The 20,700-nt window shown below is 49.0% G+C and overlaps 1 protein-coding gene across 1 annotated transcript in view; it reads left to right on the top strand.

Annotated features, from left to right (window-relative positions):
* LOC119456190 (uncharacterized) overlaps positions 1 to 20,301 on the top strand; it is a 29,067-nt gene extending 8,766 nt beyond the window's left edge. Inside the window, exons 2-4 of the mRNA XM_037717818.2 lie at positions 15,068 to 15,432; positions 16,844 to 17,049; positions 19,243 to 20,301. Of these exons, the coding sequence (XP_037573746.1) occupies positions 15,068 to 15,432; positions 16,844 to 17,049; positions 19,243 to 19,991 (1,320 nt within the window). The 3' untranslated portion in view covers positions 19,992 to 20,301. The remainder of the gene's footprint in view (positions 1 to 15,067; positions 15,433 to 16,843; positions 17,050 to 19,242) is intronic.
* The last annotated feature ends 399 nt before the right edge of the window (positions 20,302 to 20,700 follow it).

Genomic DNA, 20,700 nt, shown 5'->3' with positions numbered 1-20,700 from the left:
AGCAAGCGACTCTTCGAGCCATTGAGGAGAGGGACACGGCCAGATGGTGCTAAGAAAAGTGGGTCGTCGCCACCGAGCGCGACGCCAAGGTCTTTTTTTTTTCTTTCGGCCCTCCGCGAAGAGGAGTTGCGGCGCACGTCGGCCTCGCTCCGTGCAAGCTATATACAGGGTGGGGACACCCGTTATAGTTACTGCTGTTAACCGGTGTGGCATGGGTTATACTGCTGTTAACTATTGTGGCAGGGGAGGCGTGGGCAAACAAGGTCATCTCATTGGGGGACGTGCTGTGAAAGAATCTACGCGGTTCTCTTCGCACTGTTTGCGCAGATGAAGAAAAGCGGCGTTATATAGACAATTGTGCGGTGCGGAGGCTGTGACCGGTCAAGTGGGGAGGGGGATCTCGGCGACTTCAACGAGCGCGCTTACGACTATAACCTGAGTGTATATATAGTACACGAGCCGTAGAAACTGCTCGTTAATTAAACTTTGTATAGTACACTGTGCGTATGTTCATTGGGGGCACAGTTCATATAGGGATCACAGTTACTTCGAGACATTCGTCTTCCTGTAGAAATGTGAGATTGGGTGCGCCTGCTTATAACGACGCGTCTTATTTCTTGATGGGTTACCCTAGCGTTTCTTAATGGCTTCTTTCGTAGGGATCGCATCGGGCCACTCAAGAAAGATTTTTTTTTTCCTTTGTCACAGAAAGTCATCACGAAGAGGCCACTAACTGCATTATAACGCTTGATGAGCATTTTAAAGGAAAACTGGGTGTTATTCGTGTGCATCAACCTCATTTTACCGTGGTGTCGGACTGCAGTAATTTTGCTAACACTAGCAACTCTGTAGTCGCGTCGAAGCTACGCGGCACCACATGATTGCTAACGCGAACAGGGCGGCCCCTGTAGGTGTCGGCGACCCGCCATCTTTTTTTTTCTTCTTCTTTTTTTTTTTTTTTGTCTGCCTCGGCGTTGAAAGCAGCCAGCGGTAGCGCAAGCTGAGACAACACAACGGCCCACCGTGGGCGTAGGAGGCTGCTCTGCTTCGCTTTGCCGCGGACCCCCGCTGTTTTGACAAAGCGCATCCCGGAAACTCGCGACGGTGAATCTCGGTTCGTGTGACGCGCCGACCGCCAACGTTTGCACGGCAATGGCAGGCAAGCAGCGAGGTCCGAACCAAGCAGTGTCGGATAGCAGTGTCGGATATTGCCAGGGATTCAGTCCAGGGGTGCAATAGGCTGGAAACTGTAGAATTTCATTTGACAAAACACAAGGCGGGCATATAAGCATGTGTTATATAAATACAATAATTTCAGAAACAAAAAATACAGAACAAGACAAAGTAATATATAAGCTCAATGAACGCCGCATGGAGTGTTTCAAGTGTCTTCACTTCACACATGTGATATTCAAGAGCAACTTGCTACACAGAAAAAAAGAAAAGAAAGAAACATTGACTCGCCATACCGGCCCTGCGAAAGCGGATGTCCAGCGAAGCTGTTGGAAACCACCACTACAACTGCTGAGGGGGGGGGGGGGGGGGGGGGGTATGCGATGCTTTATTGCGTTAGAATAGTGGTAGTATAATTGTAATATAGAGTAATGGGAGTAATGGTAATTTTGGCAGCACACCACCGCTGGTCGTATTGTCGTTTCCTTTCCCTTTGCCGCTCCTCGGGAGTCCTATGTATGCGTTGCCTACCCATAGCGGTGCGGCAACAACAATGAAATCAGTTGCTCGGCTGGTTATTTTATATATGAAAGGCTAGTGACGTCACTCCCTACGTCGCAAGCTGCCCTCGCCGCGGCAGCTTGCGCAACAGTAATCTTTACCGGGGAACGTATGCGGGAGCGCTACGTGCTTCGCATTGTTATCAGGAATGCTTTATCAATGATGTGGTTTGGATGCTTGTTTTGTGCTTGTTCTTTACTAAAACGAATGCTGTGCAGTGTGCTGTATATTATCGTATGCGTTATACAAAAGAATGTATGCACTTTTCGCTCCAATCGCTAATGATGTTTTCACTTATTTTGTCGTGAGGCCGCGCCGCGAAACATTTCGACCAACTAGAGGCTAACAGCTTCGCTGTAAATGTCCGCCGGATTGTCAAATTTCGCTATGATTGCGTTTTGAGCCAATATGAGAGAAGACACAGCTATGCCCTCAAGTCAGACAAGTGACGCTCCCCCTCCTATCTTTTATTTACTCCATTCTTTCAACTTTGACAGTCTTCGGATTGTTTTAGATATTGTCCGAGGTTCACTTTATACTTCCACAGTGTTTGATACTTCTATTTGCGCAACCTTGCATCGCTTTGCATCACCTGCAATGTATTGCATGTGTGCGCCGCATTTGTTGGTGCGAATGCCTTGTTACCTGACGCTACGGCGTTCGGCGACGCGGAAGATGCGGCGTGAGCATTGTACGTTGCGTCGCAGAGCATTGAGCCATTTAATTGATGTGACCTCCAAAGGTCAGTAAGACTAGGCAACCGCGCCTGCCGATCTCGAAGGCTGTGATTTATAGCGTGCAGGGACCCTGTGTCGTGCTGATGCAATCAGAAAATTGTCAGTCTCGGAAGATATAGGAAGGGCCCAGGTTCAATACCGGCTGATTTCCCTTTGTTCGTTTTCCGTTTATTTATAGCGACGCTTACCGGTGGCTACGTCCGCGTCCTCGGTTAACCGTACGTGTAAACGTCTGCTGTATTTGAAACGAAAAGTATCTGTGAAGCGGTCTTCCCCACAAGAGGCCTCTTATGGTGGAGAAGCCAACGTCGACGAACGGTCATCGTTACGCATGTGTGTACTTATTCAAAAACCACGTCTGCGTTTGCATTAACGACCATGTGAAAAATAAACAAGCGTTGGCACTGATCATTCAAGAGGAAACAGCGTTGTGTGTGTGTGTGTGTGTGTGTGTGTGTGTGTGTGTGTGTGTGTGTGGTGTGTGTGTGTGTGTGTGTGCGTGTGTGTGCGGGCGTGTGCGTGTGTGTGTGTGTGTGTGTGTGTGTGTGTGTGTGTGTGTGTGTGTGTGTGTGTGTGTGTGTGTGTGTGTGTGCGCGTGTGTTTGTGTGTTATTTTTTTCCTACCCTGACACGGCGGCGCTATCACGGAAGCACGCGCGTCAGAACGAAACTATAGTGTGAGATATAAAACGAAAATAGGAGCGTGAGTACCATAATAAGAGCGCATTTTCCATTATCCGTGTAATTTTTTTCCCTTCTGACTAACCGAAAATAAACAGTTGTGTTCGTTTTATAATATCCGAGCAAGAACCCCGACACAGGGGGTTCGTCACCTCCGAAAAGAGAGAGCGAGATAAATGGGTAGGGGGGAGGGGGAGGTAAAGAAAAAAAAATAAGGGCAAGGGAAATTCGCGCTCGAACAGCGGGACAAGTGTGGTAGTGTGACGTCGCGATTTCCGAAGTATTTTCCTATGTTTCAGTCGTTTCTAGCTCAGTTAATGTCCTCCGAACTTTGAAGAAGCCTCGCGGATCTGAACCGCGGCTAGCTGACCCCGCTTTTAGTAGAAAACTTTGCTATATAGCCTCTTCCTTATTGGCCGCGTGTAGCTGCTGCTGTTCGGTGCGCTGGCTAAGCGAGCACGCGTTCCGGCGAACAACGGCTGCACCGATATTCTCGATTATCTATATGCTGTCGACTGCTACGATTTGACGCTGTCAAATTCTCAAGAAGTCACGGTGTACAAGCGCATGAACTTCAAGCCCGTATTTCATATTTGCGCCTTTATTTATATGCACTTACCAAGACACTGCTAAGGGTAGCGCTCACGTTCCCGGCATTCCAGACGTGTACTTCACTTATCCAACTGAACTTGACTGATTGACTATAGATGTTTATTGAGCATGATGCTTGAAGGCTTATTCGGGGAAGAGGAATGACTAGCCCAACATTTCTCTCGAGTGTCTCTGCTCCCTATCACGAAGAGCTTGCGAACGCGGCGTTATGGACCTTGTGCTTTCCTTTAATGGTTTCTCAACGTTCTATTTCTTTATTTATTTTAGCTCTCGCTCGACGGCCGCTCTTCAAGAATGACCGCTTGTCCTGGAGGAAAAACGCCGGCTGCTGACACGGCGTGCGTCGCGTCGTGCCGGCGTTGGTCGTGCGCGCTAACGGCGGCGGCTGCGTCGTCAAGGACGCGCACTTGCGTGCGTTTTCGCTTTCCGCGCTCAGCCAAATGAGCGCGCGCGTTATCCCTTTCACGCGAAGCTGCCCCCCGCCCCACACCCTCACTTCGGTTCGGGCGGCCCCACTCACAAGACCTGCTCCGCGCCCAAACAGTGACGTGAAGTGGCCACAGTTTGTGCTTTTCTTACTCCTCGTATACATACTGTCCTCGTACGATGTGTCATCTTAATGCATATTCAAAAGCCCAGCAACATCATGTGTATACATATAGCCTTGTGATACGCGTGCGAGAAATGCCGGCAAGCTTGGCCTTGACACTCGAAAGACGGCCGATGTGACGCGAGTTCCTCGACGCGCGCGTCGCGCGTATATACTTTCATGGCGAATCCTGCCTCTTTCGTGGACTCTTCATTTGTTTTGTTTTGGGGGCTATAGTTGGCGAAAGACCCCGTATACATATGCGTTGCTTCTTTGCGTATAACAAAGAACACGTTAGAGTGACACAGATAAGGCGACGCGGCAACTCAATTGATTTATACTCCGTTAAGACAGAGAAACCCGACACTGTGACACAGATTAAACTTGAACAGCTCCTTATTTCGTCAACATGCGTTCTAAAGACACAGTATTTATTATCTATTTTATTGCGATAGCAATTATATGGGCACTCCAGACGAATTTTCGCCGTCACCATGATATCGTGTTTCGTATACAGTATAAGTATACAGGGTGTCCCAACTATCATGCATCAAGATCTTAAAATATGCATAAATGCCACGTAGCTCGACAGAACCAAGGTAATGTTTTATAATAAAACTTGTTTATGGGCTAGTCGGTTCATGTTATACCTTATACCCTATGGTCGCTTAGCGCAAATAATGAAGGAGGGACGGGGTCAAGGGGAGTTATAATGTTGTTTGCCGTCGCTTGGAGATACTCGGGTTATCTTTTTGCATTCCGCCTAATTACATAATTAGTCTTAATTAATTAAACATCTTCTCAAATATTCTAATTAGATGAAAAGTGTCAATGAGAAAATTGTAGAGCAACATGAAAAACTCCCGATACAGCTTTCTGTTGTTCAATACGTGCTACATAAAAGTGTTTTTCCGAGCGTGAAATAAGCGAATACACGCAAGGTGCCTCGAGCAGCCAGTCGCGCGGCAATTTTGCGTGTATTCGCGGGCTTCTTTCACGCTCGGAAAAAAAAAAGAAGAAAACTTCTATGTAGCACGCATTGAGCAACAAAAAGCTGTATCGGGAGTTTTTTACGATGCTTGATTAAGACTAATTATGTAACATTACCGTACTTCTGTCCAGCTACATGGTATTTGCATATTTTAAAAGTTTGGTGCACGATAGTAGGGACACGCTGTACTCACATACAGTATAAGTGTTCTATACTTTTCCTAATCCGTATATGCAAGGTACATCATGTACTATTCAACCGCCAAAGTTGCTAAAATCAGGCCTCTATTCCTTACCAAGTTATTCCTCAGAATTTTTTTATAATTGCAGTGCGCGAGCAAAAGATACTAAACATTTCATTCACGGTATATGTCTTTCATCCTAAATCTTCTAATGATTAGAAATTTAAATAAAAATAAACCAAAAATCTGAAAATTATGATTTCATTGGCGCCGCTAACCCTTGTTATCGCATTCAGTCCTTCGCCCTTCAGGCGAAACTGCCCATTTTGTTTTTGTATTTATGATCGTTAGGAGAAAGGAGGGAGAAGAGAACTCTGCTGGCCGCACAGTAACCGTCTAGCCGACGGCTGACAGGGTGAGGAGTGACGGGGTAAAATGTGGACAGTAGGAGAGAGTAGAGAGAGGAAAAGAGTGAGATAGATGTATGGAGAGAAAGAGAGAAATGGAAAGAGGAGAGAGAAGAAAGGAACAAGAAGAAGGAAATTAAAGAGTGGTTATTACAACACTTACAGTTCCAGACTTTGCGTGTGGGCTGCTAGAAAGAGAAAGACGTATTTCGGTATAGTATTCCGCGTTATGAAAAACTTTGTGGGTATGTATCGCAACCGCAACTGCAGTTGTGTATGCCTACGCACGAACAGCGTAGTAAGTATCACTTGACCCGTCTCCGTAGCAGGAGGAAGATCAATGCACAATGAGGCGCACCCCAAGGGCGTCTCCGAATTAAATCCAGAGACAGGCGAGGTCGCTCCCCATCAGAACGTCTCCTAAACACAAGAGCCGTTTGCCGAACTGACCGGACGACATTCCAAGGGCCGTGGCAAAGACCGAGTCGAAATAGGCTCGGACCTTCAGCCTCCTCACGTGAGCCGAACCTTACAGACGCAACGTCTTATCAGATGCGGTGGGGTCGAATGGAAAGTTGATAAGAAGAGGGGGACAGCGTATATAGATGCGGGTTCACTGGTCGCGCGCGGAAGAGGCAATAAATTTCGCCCCGACTTTCCGCGATAAACTTTCATTGCGTTGCAGCGCGTTGGTACTGGAAATTCAAAATTGTCTGTATAATCCGACGCAACAGAAATAAAGGGAAAGAAGAACGTAACTTTACCGGCGTTACACTGATGTTGCTTCATGATAGTTTTCCGCGACGGCTCTGATGGCGTCTATCATGCACACATTGAAACTGAAATGCTGTAGGCCACAAATCATCTGTTACCCAAACAGGTCTTGAATTCAGCCGTGAATGTATACGTAAGCTGTTGATAAACTTTTGGGAGGACAGAACAGGTGCGCAAAGTAACAAAGAAACAGAACACTAACACAGACAGGCGGACACAAGAAAATATACCCGCCCAAGATGAACAGGAAGAAAAAGATTAAAACGCAGAGGTGAATATACGTTTATTTATTTTTTTAAAGCGTATTAACGAAGGCAAGGTGAACTAAAAACAGGTTATGAACTGAAGCCAAAATTATATGTTCTTCATTGTAAACTGAAAGGAACGTAAAGCGAGGTGATTTAATGGCTAGGTAATGTATTCCAAATGAGCGTAAAGAGAACGCAGTTTGCTTTCCTCAATACACGGTAACGCAAGACGCCTCTGCAACGATGATCGCGGGAGGGAAGCATGTTTAGGATTGCGCAGTTCACCTTTCCTTGCCGTGTTTTTCTTCCAGTTCTTTTCTTTCTTCTTTTTTTAGAAATGCATCACTGCCTGGTTTCACTGCACGGCCACATTGTGAAACACTCTTTCGCAACGTAACTTCCTTAGCTCTAGTCTTCCCTCCGGTGTAGCGGGAGATGACTCCACACCGAGGGGAAAAAAAGCAATGAAACTTACCACTGCAACAGTGCGCATGTTCGACAAATCGTTTATGGTACAACACTTCGGCTTCAATTGCAGGGCGCGCCGCACAAATAGCCAGCGTTCAGCCAATGTCTCCAAGGCGCCTCCGAGCGATCAACGCGCAACAAAGCCACAGTGCCAATTCATCCTTATATATATATATATATATATATATATATATATATATATATATATATATAGTTCCTGGCCAGCGCAGCTCTCATAACTCACCACGTAGAGAGACTCTTCCTTCGAGAGTTCGTAGGCGAGCCTCACGCAGCGACTCGAAGAGCGCGGCTGTCTATACAAGATCGGCTGCGAAGTCAGGAAAGAACAGGTAACGAACGAAGAATAGAGAGACGATCCTCGCGGCCTGATTGATGAGAGAGCAGAGCAAGAGGTGGTCGCCTTCAGTGTTTTTGCCGGATGAGGCGGATTGATTGGAGAGGAAGACTCGAGGCACAACAACTTCTTGCGATGCAGCCTCCTCCATCGCGCGCGGCCGAGAGAATGAACCGGTGCCCATCGGCCGGAGGTATATGCATAGATGTATACTATACATGAGAGTATCGCAGAATAGGGAGGGAGGGGGTGACTCGCGTTTAACGGAAGTGCCGCAAATTACCCGTCTCCCGTGCCGCCGCAGCACGCCCGTCACGCTGCAGGCAGAACGACGACCATTTGCTTGCTTCCTCGCGCGCGCGCGAGGTCCACTCTGACCACGCTAAATTAGGTAGGAAAAAGAACGATCGCGCGCGCGCGCCGAAAGAAAATACGAGAGAGAGAGAGAGAGAGATGTGGGGGAGGCGGTTGGCAAGAGAGAAAAGCTTCGCTATTGTGCCTATCAATCCGGTTTGGCCGGAGGAGACCGCATGGATGCGTGCTCGCCCTAAAATGATCTCTTCTGTGGCGCTGCCGCGAGCGCTGCTGCTCCTCCGCCCTCCCGCCCCATTGCCAAGGGCGCCCGATGACCAGAAACGACTGCCGCAGCGTTTGGACCCTGTTATAAGACAGAGACACCGCGCAGATATATATATATATACGTATATACACTGCCCGATGATGTGTACACCCGCCGGAACGCGGTGGCGAGCAGGGGTTGTACGTGCGCCCGAATATTCGCTTGCTGCTGCTGGCTGCAACGGCCACGGTGTCTCGGCGCGCAGTGGCACGGGCCCGCCCCTCTACCCAATCCCCGCTTTCGAGGTTTGTCAAAGTGAATCTCGCGTGAGCTTCCCCCCTGAAAGCGCGCACGCGTCGGAAGTGCAGCCTCTTTCGTCAGAAATAAAAACAGAACATAATTTCAAATAATATATATATATATATATATATATATATATATATAATGACTTTAAGCACTGACCTTGATCTACCCCCCCCCCCCCCCCCCCACCCCCAATCTGACTGCAGTAGTGCACGGCCGGGAATAGAGCGAGCGACCTCGTGCTCAGCAGCGGCGCGCCATAGCCGAGGAAACCCCCTTATATCAGGATACACGTCGCAAAGTCCTGGTACCGCTTACAGGCACCGAAGGCACTTAATACGCCGCTGAGCTACTCACGCGTACTGTACGACGTATATATTGTAGTCGATGTAGTCGCAATAACGACGACGCACTGACCGCTTCGTGCAGTCAAGAAACCTATATATAAAGTAAAACCCCACAAAGAAGAAGAAAGTTATATAGGGATAAGGATCGGGCAACACTGAATCAGTTTCTACATAAAGTATTGTTTTCTAATTCGGCGGGAAAACGACGATTATTACTGGAGAAAATATAACGGTCGAATTTCCATCTTCTAAAGTTCGCGCCGAAACTTCAGCGCCCCAACGTCAGCGTGACGTACGTCGCGGATTTCACAAAAATATTTTTTTTCGTATTTAGGCCTTTTTGGCGCAGAAAAGGTTCTCGACATTTTCTGTATAGGCTGAGTCTTTTGTTCCTTTAGAGCACAATCTAATCCTTCTTTACTGGCAAACATGTAATTAACTAGATTTGAGCATAAACTCTGTCAAAAAAAAAAAAAAAAATACGTGAAATCGCAGGGATCTGGCAGAGGAACTTCAGCGCGGCATCGCCACCGCGCACCTTTCGTTTTTGCGTCTTTTATTGGCATTTGCAGGGAAAGAGGCAATATTACGATTTCCGCATTGAGCCGCCACACGGAAAAAAAGAAAAAAGGAAGACGAGTATCTAACGTAAACCCCGTCACACTGCGAAGGCCTCTCAGAGATGGAGATACTCTTATAAACGTGAGGCGACCTTGAAACGAAGGGACCATTCCCGGCTTCCGCTTCCAACTGCTTTGTTTCAAGCGACCTTGCGTAGAGACGCAGGAACGAGTTGCGCAAATTCTGTCGGGACAAAGATCGATCCGAACCCGAATGAAAAGGCACCCGCGCAGTGTCTTCCATTTCTCTACGTACAGCTGCGGTTAAGGGGGGACTATAAAGAGGAACAATAAACCAGTTCAGACTGATAATGTGCTCTTTCCAAACTCTCTCTCTCTCTCTCTCTCTCTCTCTCTCTCTCTCTCTATATATATATATATATATATATATATATATATATAGTATATATATAGTGTGTGTGTGTGTGTGTGTGTGTGTGTGTTGGTTAATCAAGCTGTTAAATTAAATTTTGGGGTTTTTACGTGCCAAACAACCGCGATTTGATTATGAGGCACGCCGTAGTTGGGGACGCCGGATTAATTTTGACCACTTGGGGCTCTTTAATTAACCCGTTTTTCGTTTTTGCGTCTCTTCTGGTATATCAATCCTCGTCACCCGGTAAGAGTGGCTTTTTTGGTATTTTAGAAGGCAAATTTACTATAATAAAGCCCAATTTATTTTTCTATTTAGCGTCCCTTTAACTTCGCTCTTTGCACGGAGGATTTGCCGAGTGTCTGCCCACAAAATTTCCGGGACAAAGAAAAGAAAAAAATTTCACAGTTTCGCCCTGAGGGCGAAGCAATGAATGCGATAGCAACACAGCAATGTCATACGAAGTAAGGTGAGCGGCTTTGGTAGCAATATGAATTGTAGTAAACATGAGCTGATTAAGTAAGCAGGTGTGCTGCGGCGTAAGTAGACCGACATGAAGAGAGACTCTATGACCACGAGAAGGCGCGTGTGAAACGGTGGTGTTGATGAGAAGCGCTTCCCGTGGGCAGCGCGTGCGAATAAGGGACACACCTGTAGCGCTGCACTGCCGATCCGGGCAGCATTGCATGTGTAGCGTGCGTTGGAAAATGTGGCCCGACTATTACTAACTGAATGAACAAGCGTGGTGTGAGCGCGCACAAACAAACACGAATAGATCACACTGAATGACTGCAGACAACGACTGTCAAAACGCTGGCAGCAAGCATACGCCGCAGCGGGCGAAGGTACGTGCGGTCTATCGCTTCAACGGAAACTGAGCGGCGAATGCACGGCGCATAAAGGTCAGAGCCGTGTGGAGATAAGAGACGGTGCGGACGAGCGACGAGCGCGGTTGTTGGCAGAGTAGAAGTGCCCCCCCCCCCCCCCCCCGCGCTCCCTCCGGCGCTGGCTTCCCGCTTCCTTGCTTGCGCGTGGGTGATTGAGTGCGTTCGCTCTCCGTGATAGCGCGCGTCCCCGCACGCTTCCGCTCGGGCATACGGCGCGCGGCGAAGATTTTATCTATAGGGAACCTCACGGCGACGGCGACGACGACGCCGACGGCAGAAATCCGGTTGAAGTGTCCATATAATTGCTATCGCAATAAAAGAAACCTGCTGACCGACGTCAACGAGAATTAGACCCACATCGTGCTGGCCCAGGTCGGACGCTCTCACCTTCATGCGCTAAATATTTCTTCGGTATGTTCGTTACCAACCTAGTGGTCGCCCTGAGATAAGGGGCACGGCGCGTTTGTGATAACAGCACTGTCAAGGTCTTCCGGTATTTACTGTAAAGAGTCTCGTTGGGATGTTGTCGTGTGGGAATATGGGTGAGTGGTGCCTGTGTTTACGGTATGCGGAGTGTCACACTGTGCGGAGTCACTATAACGGAGTTGTACTGGGCTACGAGGGGGAGCGCATGATTCGGTGACCGTGCGTGCTCAGGCATGCCGTAATTACGTGCGCTTGCTGAGCTTGGGGGTTACGTCGCGGTCACAGGAACTTATAAATAATAAATGCCATAGGCGTTTAAAAAGCAACAAACTGGTATCGCACGGCAAGACGCCCAGGTTAAGAACAACGCCTCCCACATCCCTCCTCGTGCCTCGAAAAAGATGAGCACGCCCTGTCTCATGGGGCGTGCCGCCGGCTGAACATCGCGGGGGAGGGGGGCTCGGTTGGTCAGTGCGTATGCCGTATTGACGCGAACTTAAGCATCGGACAGTTCTATAATCAGCACTATACTATTCTTCTTTAAATTCTTCAACATCTCCGCTTTTCCTCTGATGAAACATTCTCTCTCCCCTTTTTTTGTCTTTTTTTTTCTTCTTGTGGAGATCAGGCATTTCAGGAAGAAAACTATGTGACTGATAACAGCGGTAAGCAACCAGCGAATCTCGGATCCCACACACACAGGTGCGCGTGCGTATTGACACAATGTTCCAGAAAAAAAAAAAGACAATCTCGGCGCATCTTGATTATAAGCTCGCTCTTATGTTCCACGGTGTGCGCACCGTAAGGCAGAGAGTTCAAAATCCCTGCGAATCCAGACCCTACCATTCTCCCTATACATTTTGACGATAATTCGTATTAACAGAGAGAGAGAGAGAGAGAGAGAGAAACGAGAGAAAGACACGTTACTTAAACAACGCACGCTTTACTTATAATGACCCTCCCTATAGTTCTGGGGCCCAGGATTGCGAAATAAACGGACGCTTAAATTCGCGTTAATACGGTGTTTCTCGTCGGCTTGGCTGCCCCCGGGGCGCCTTCAATTTTACGTGGCGGGCGGCGATGGTCCTCGTGAGCAGGCAACGCCCCAGAAATCACCCCCCCCCCCCCCCCCCACCCTCCCTATACCACCGCCATCTCCACTACGCCACCCTCGTTCCTTCGCGGGGCTAGCTTGCGCCCACACTCTACGAAGACCCCCGCGCGCTCAAGCTATGCGAGGGTCGAAAACGCATGCCCCCAGGTCAGTTCGCAAGATGCAGTGCACCATTTCCGCCAGGAAAAGCGGCGATATTTCGGATGAAGTTGCGTGCACTCGTTATCTGCACCAAGTTTTGTTTGTACCCTGGCGCTTTAACTGTTCTTCTCGAACATTATTCATTTAAGAAGGAGCTATATAATAGCAGCTACCCATATCACCGCTAGGCCACTTGATGTCATGGAATTAAATTAAGGTACACTAAAGAGAAATGAATTCCATTTCTGGAATAACCAAACACACACGCACACACGAGAGAGAGAGAGAGAGAGAGAGAGAGAAATACAGTCTTACCATGAGTGGAATTCTTGGCATGCGAGAAAGAAGGTAAAAACGAAAGACGGGTGACGACGCCGCCTTGATGCTCCTGCATCAGCACCCGTGATATCACTGGTTTTTGCAGCTTCTCAACTAATTATCCACGAGAACTACACTAAATCTTAAGGAACAAAAGACTCGCCCCGTAGCTATATCCGATAACTCTCTGAATTTAGAGGAGAAAGTATACTGGGAAATCCGCGACCACACCTCTGCGCTGTGGTTCCGGCACGAAATTCAAGAAAACAGAGTTCTGGCATTCATTTGCTGTGCTAATAATCAATTTTTTTAAAATTATTATTAGCGTAGAGCCGACGTAGAGCCGCCCATCGTCCTCTGCTAGTTTAAACTGATTTAGTGTCGCTCCTTAGTGTCCCTTTCACGCGCCTCCTCCCACTTTTTCCCCACCCGTGTTTGCGCTCCTGCTTTCTCCGGAACCGACTGTGTCGTAACAACACGCCCAACTATCCATCCTACACGCACACGTGAAGCGAGGATGGACAGCACAACGCCATGTGCCAGCTCGACGTCGTTCGCCGTCCCATTTTTTGCGGTGACTGCTGCGATGCCAAGATGCCAACACGGCTTTCTGCGCAGCATTATGCAGTGCAATATGGGACACAAACATGCATGTTACATTGTCATTAGCGTGTATTCTTAACAAACGACGCGAGCGGTGCGCTCGCGCTTCGCATGAGCGCAGCTTTTTTTCTCGACTCCTGCAGACAGGGCTGGGTGGTCGCCAAAAGCGAGACGTCGACGTGCTGAAAGGCGCGCGCGCGCCCCTGCGGACAAGACAGCGGACGTCCGGCCAGCGCGAGAGAATAACGGAGAGGAAACGGCGAAGAATTGCGGTGTCACGGCATAGCGCACGCGCTCGGGGCATGGTTGTAGACTTTTAACGGGAGAGACAAGCGTATCATCCAGTGAGCACCTTGTCTTTTTTTCCCCCCTTCCGGCGACACTTCCCCTGAACAGAGTCCGTGGTGCGCGTCTTGAAAGCCTGCGGAGTTCTCTTAAAATGACTTTAGAACGAGAGCGGAAGCGATGAAAATATAGTGAACAGCAAAACGCGCCATCTTCCGTTTTATTCCAGGAAAGGGCAATGTACCACTGCTGCACCTTAGTAGTATAGCGATGTGGTCGAATCGAGGGATGCTGGCCTTCTGCTGAATTCAAAGGCACTTGTTGCCTCTATGAAAGGAGGGAAGGGCAGGATAGTGAGGAGACATGGTTGGTCGGACACTCAGACCAAGGGACACGTCTTCGCGGCAAACGAACTTCGAGAAGCACGACGCGTTTTCAAATACGCCAGTGGTGTGATGGTGCATAGCGACATGCTATTCATCGAAATGGAAATACTTGACCCACCTTAAGCGGAATAAAAGAAAAAGCAGCTGCGCAGGCGCGACGGTCGAACTTTTTTGATCAATGTTCACTGGCTGATTCGTGGAGTTTAATGTCAGAAAGCAACACATGGGTTCCGAGAGACGTATTGTAGTGGAGGACTTCCGATTCATATATAACTTCTCTTCAAAGCGCACCCCAAGTTCCATAAACGAGCGTTTTCTGCATTGCGCCCCCATCGGAACGCGGCCGCCGCTGCCAGGTATTCAGCGCTAATTTGGCGCGCACCCCCAACCCCACCCCACACACACGAAAGCTGGTGGGAATATCAAACGCCGCAGTAGCCTAATGCGCAAAGCACCACACCTCATTATGCGCAAGATGTAGGTTCGCAACTCTCACCTGCAGCAATTAGTCTTGCAAGATACCAACTCTGTCTGCAGGAGTAACTGCCCGTCACGCATTTACAAGAACTCTCTTTATAAGAGGCTCTTATTGTGTAGGTTCACTCCGATTCGACACAAGCATAGGAACGTGCATCTGTGGAAAGAAAACATGCTCCTATTGGGGAGTAAAAGTAAAACCGAAAACTGGGCTTAATGAAGAACAAGAAGTTTCTTCCTCCCAAACTAGTCAGCATCGAAGTCAACTATTCCCTCCAAAACTACAGAATCCCGGTGCGGTCGCCTGACCTTGGTACCCCCTTCTGCATACTCTATTCCAGTAATCAAACAAATAAGGGTGAAGCTTGAAACATGCAATGTCTTTATCCTCACGAACGTACAAGACTAACTCGGATGACAACTGAGCCCCCTCGCTCTCTCTCTGCTTGCAGGGCGGCCTCACCAACCTGCAGCACCAGCAGCAACGGTTGGAGCGCGAAGGGGACGACCAGGAGGAAGAGGCCGTGTCGGCGCCTGCGTGCCGCGGCTGCAGCTTTCCCTACCTGCTGGTGCAGGCGCTCATCCACCTGGGCATCTACATCCACAAACTGACGCAGGACGCCTACTCGGTGTCCACCTACTACCAGGAGCAGCAGGTCTACTACTGCGTCATCTCGGTGCTCTGCCTGTTCGTGCCGTCGCTCGTCTACTCGGCGTACCTGGTGGCCGACAGCATACTGGACCGCTCCACGCCCGCCTCGGACATCTGCACGAAGCTCGTCAACGGGCTGCTGCTTGTCCCGTGGCAGATAAAAGGGTACGCGGGTTCACCTACGACCTCGGACATTCGGTATATCGCGTCCTGCGCAGACTGTAATTCGACGTTGAGTCTATTAGTCCGGTACACTGTTGTGCGCCAATGTGAACCTAAACGGTAACCATGCGTGCGTGTTAATGCATAAGTTATAAGGAACCCTAAACCAGCCGTATTCATTAGAAATTAAGTCTTGTCAACTGGCGATTCTCAAAAGAACTCTGAAAAGCTTATAGCGCTAGCGCACTTGGTAATGCGTTGCCCCTGCGTCGGCAATAAGCGTGCCCTGGAACCTGCGAAGGAGGATGAGGAGGAAGAGAGAGAGAATAAATGTAGGGAGGTCAACCATAATCCGCGTCTAGTTTTGCTGCCTTACACGGGGGCAAGGGGGTAAAGGGATGGGAAGAAAGAGCGGAGAGGGAGGGAAGCGCCAGCAGCGCGACAACGAAGGGCTGCCCGTCAGCTGGGCCATCACGCCTAGAACAGGTCGCTGAGGTCAGTCTATGTCATTAACAGAAATAACGCCTACGTTGCTTTGTAAGCCCGCAACGAATGGGGCCATGGTCCAAGAATATTTGTCTCGGAAAACGGTCTACGATTTAGCCAGTTTAACAGTCAGAATCGAATGCAGTCTGCGTTTTTAACAGTCAGAACAATGCAGACTGCGAAAACATATGGTGCACTATCCGGCTATCATAACTCCAACGGAGATCGTGCTGTTGACCAGAGGCTGACCCAACTGCCGAGGCCTCTGCACATATTTATGACGTCATCATCAGCCTGGTGAAGCTCACTGGTGAACGTCAAGCTACCTTCCTCAGCACACCATATATACCCGCAAAATTATTCATCTCATCGCTGCAGTAATCATCTGTCCCCTTCAAACGCGTATCAATTTCCCTTGCACCATTCCGTATACTGCCTAAAAAACTAATATTAGTAGCCAGCTTCCTAAAGCAGTAAATCGTATGCATCTATCGAAGCCAAGTGTAGTCACGGTGTCCAGAACAGTGATATGAAAGTCAGCAGAAATGCGCGTATATTAAATGACAGTTTCCCGATATCCTTGAAACCTCTGTACACTGCCAATACAAACCGACGGACCCGATTGTGGAATACCGCGCAACGAGAGATGGGGAAATTATGAATAGCGAAAACTAACGACACTGGATTAGGCATCAAACGTTAGATGTCATTCTAATAGATAGAGAGAAAAATCGAACTGTTTGTACTGATCGGTTCGAGGCTACCTTCTTGCCTACTTTGGAGCGCAGGGTAACATGATGTTGACGAATGGACGTGCACCATCAAGGCCGCTTACAAAGGAAGACACAGCGTTGTAGCAGCATCTCCAAGCGGTGGTGTTAAGGGACGTTCGGGAAGGAGAGTTGACCCGGCCCATTTTACCTTGCAGGCACGTCGAGGTGCTGCACTTCGCAGCGCAGCGGGTGTGCAGCTGCATATCGCCCTCTAAAGGAGAGATGGTGCGGCTGCGCACGCTGAAGCGGGAGACCTTCGTGCTCGAGTTCTTCGAGGACTTCTACGCAGGATTCATACAGATCCTGCTGCAGCTGTACCTCATCGTGCTCTTCCTCAACTCGGATCACACGTCACAAGCACGTGAGTGGGGTTCCCTTGTGATACGTGGTGCAGTGTAGAAGAAACGTACGGGGTATTTATCAGGAGAACACTGTTAACTGGCCTGCCCGAACGCCTCTGACTGCACGAGGCTGTTCTTTCGCGTATGAATGATTTTAGACGTGTTGACCGGCGTATGCGGCGCTTAGTGCTCTTGAGCTATCTTCGGCATCGCCGGCGAGATAAGAAACCTTCTTTCCCCCTATAAAGGCCGTCAGGTATAAAACGAAGTAGGAGTATAATCTGCGCATTTACAATTTATCTTTAAGCATCTATGTGCGCGAAGTAAAAAAAAAAAAATGCTGTTTCGTTAGTCTGCATCGACGCGCTCCCTCGGAGGGAAAACGTATTGGAGGCACCATAGGCTGTTGGTGTTCCAGCGGGTGCTTCGAAGCTTAGACAAGAACACTATGCTGCTAATGGAGTTTATGTTTATTGGCATCCCCCTTTGAATGACGGTGCCAAATATTCACCGAGCCTGCTTGATTTAATCAGGCTTTACTATATCTATCGCAGCCTAGCGTTTTACCTTTAACTTTTCTTCATTAAAACCTCTATCTCTATATTGCAGTAACAGACCCTGCTTCTATCAATACTCTAAACATGTCGTACTTATATCGACTGCTGACCAAGGGGAGGGGGGGGGGGGGGGTATTCTGTGAGTGCCCACCTAGTGAACATGTCCATTTCGTCCGCTGCTAAGTCCTGATTGGCTGGGCTGGGGTACGCGTTATAAGGAGACAGGCGCCCCCAGCCAATCAGTACTTCAGCAACAGACGAAATGGGCATGTCCACTAGGTGGACACTTACAGAACGCTTCCCCAGTTAATGCTTCCATTTGTTTTGAATCCCAGCGCTTGGCTTTCTATTAATGTGCCGAGTCTGTATGGCACTTGAGTGGCCACAAAGTGATATTTTGAAGAAGAAGAAAAAAAAAAAAAACACGTGATTCCGTACAATATCGCACGATTCCTCACTCGCACGCGGACAGAAATGACGATTATGCAGCGCTTTTCGCAACATTCCACCAAGTCCGCCCCAGAGTAGCAAGGTCACTTCCCTGTAAGTCCCAGGGGCTCGCAGGTTGAGCTCGAATATTCCTACCTCGCTACCAGTGACGAGCAAAGACGAAAGTCGAGCAGAGGAAGACGAGTCTACGACATGCGTTTCAATATTCTACGCTCCCGCACTGCGGGTGTGCGCCACAATGCGAAAACACCCGTGTACTTAGATTTAATGCACGTTAAAGAAACCCAGGTGGTCCAAATTTCTGGAGTCCCCCACTACGGCGTGCCTCATAATCAGATCGTGGTTTTGGCACGTAAAACGCCATAATTTAATTTTTTTTACTCGGGTCTTACGTCCAACAACCACCATCTGATTATGACACATGGACGAGCGGCACTGCGTCCTCGTATTTTTCCCGATGTTAAATTGCCGCTCGCATTCTGCTTTGCTCTGTGGTATCAACAAAATACCCAACGTCACTTCAGCTGAGCACTACATTAAAAATACTTGAAGACACTTTAGGCAGTATTAGTTTAGCGTTTTTACGCTCCGCTTAGCTGCTGAGCGGAAGCGCGAATGCGCCTGCGCACTGCTCTGCTAAAACTGTCTTTTTTGCGCTAGCGCTCCTTGCTTTTAAAGCCATGACTGACTGTGGGCCTACGCAATGCCAGAGCGGCTGACGCTAAGGAGCGGCTCTGCGGTTAACGAAAGCGTTAACGAAACATGTATAGGGTTTCCCTACTACTTTCATTGCAATCTTTTTCGCGATGAACTTCCAACTGGATTGGATTCTTTTTGCCAATGCGGCCTGACAAAGCGCTGGACGCGGATAGAAACGGGACACAAATGCAATTTCCGGGAGATTTTCCTGTCAACCGTATAACCAGAAGAAACGGTCCAAATCCGGGAGACTTGGCAGGTACGCGTCGCCGAGCTTGATGCTGGTCCATATGAAAATTTAAGAAAGTTTCCCGGCTGCGGACACCGGACACGCAGATCACCGAGCCAAAGCCCGAACGTTGAAACATAACTTGCTCGGTTGTGGGTTGGCTTGACACGCAAAGTATTTTAATTCTATCCAATGCATCTTCAGCGAGCAGCAGGCTCCTTGGATGAAAGTCATACGCAGTGCGATGCAACAACGAACAACCGCTTTCGTCTTCGCAGTGATCGGCCAGCTGGTGGGCTCCGCCCTTAGCCTGTGGTCCCTCATCAAGGCCGTGCAGCGCAAGGACGACGGCCTGCTCACGGGCACGCTCTCCTTCCTGGGATGGATGTCCGTCACGGCCGCCCGGGGCCTCGCGCTGTCTCTGCTCACCGCCGTCATCCACGGATGGGTCGTGGTCGCCTGCCTCGCGCACGCCGCCGCCATGACCGCCTGGATATCCTGCTTCGTTCGGGACACCCACCGGCGCCAGGACAGCGTGCGGCGGGACTCGAGCGGCGGCGGCGCCGTCAGCGACTCCTCCTCGCAGGCTCCTCTGCGCAGCCCCTGCGTCACCACCATCATCGTCTTCGCGCTCTTCGGGCTGCCCTCGCTCGTCTTCTGGCCCATCATGTTCGAGTTCAAGCTCAAGCGCAGGGTCTTCCTCTTCATGTTCGTCTTCATCGTGGAGAACCTGCTGTGCTTCGGCGCCTGGCAACTGTGGGGCAGCCACACGACGCCGCACAACTACCGGGTCGTCGTGTCGGCCCTGCTGCTGGGCCTCACGGCGTCAGGGGTGTTCTTCATTGCCCTGTACGTCTGCTGCAAGCCCGAGAAGACCGACCTCGTGGTGCTGCAGCACATACGCGAGGAGAACGCCAACAAGTACGGCATCTACTTCGACTTCTGCAAGGCCATCCGGATCCTGCCGGACACGAGCGACATCGCGCGCGACATGGAGAAGATACGCATGCTCAAGTTGGTCAAGTGACGGACTAGTCCCCAAGCGAGACGACGGTGATGCATTTCGAGACTGTGCACAAGACGATTTACGCCCTCTAAAGTGCGCGTTGAAAGTGCCCAACACAGCAAACAGACTGTGCAGTGTATGTGTGATGTGCGCCTCTTTAAGGCACTGCATACCTGACGGAAAAGAATGTTCAATATGAACTGCTCTCTCTGCATTAGAGTGAGATATAAAACTGTCGCGCTTTGCTTGATCATCCGATGCCAGTGACATAGCTGGTCAACTGACTTGTAAAAGGATTCATAAATATGTTTAGCCGCTCGTTTATTCAAAACATGGTTTGTGAACTCTATTAATAACCTTGCTCAAGCAATGCAGTAACCATTGAGGGGAAGAATCCATTGTGGAGAAAATACCACTCAATTACTAGTACTCGATGACACCAGGGGAAACCTGCAAGATGACCTTCACTCTTTTTCTAATACCTCTGAGAGAGGAGTTTGGTTGGACAAACATACTGTAAACATTCATTAAGATGGACTGAAATGAAAGTATGTAGCGTAATGTTTCGAGGAAACAGCACAACTCTGCCACATCTACCTCAATACTTTGAAGAGGCAGACACTACTTGCACAAAAAATTGCTGTGATATTAACTAATTATAACCAACAGTTAACTTATGGGCATGTCATCCCAACTGCAGAATTTGAAGTAGAACAGTAATTAAGTCACA

The sequence above is a fragment of the Dermacentor silvarum genome, chromosome 6 (genome assembly GCF_013339745.2).
Source record: "Dermacentor silvarum isolate Dsil-2018 chromosome 6, BIME_Dsil_1.4, whole genome shotgun sequence".
In the NCBI taxonomy this organism is placed as follows: Eukaryota; Metazoa; Arthropoda; class Arachnida; order Ixodida; family Ixodidae; genus Dermacentor; species Dermacentor silvarum.
The sequence above is the reverse complement of the archived record's forward strand: the minus strand, read 5'-3'. Positions and strand labels throughout refer to the sequence as shown.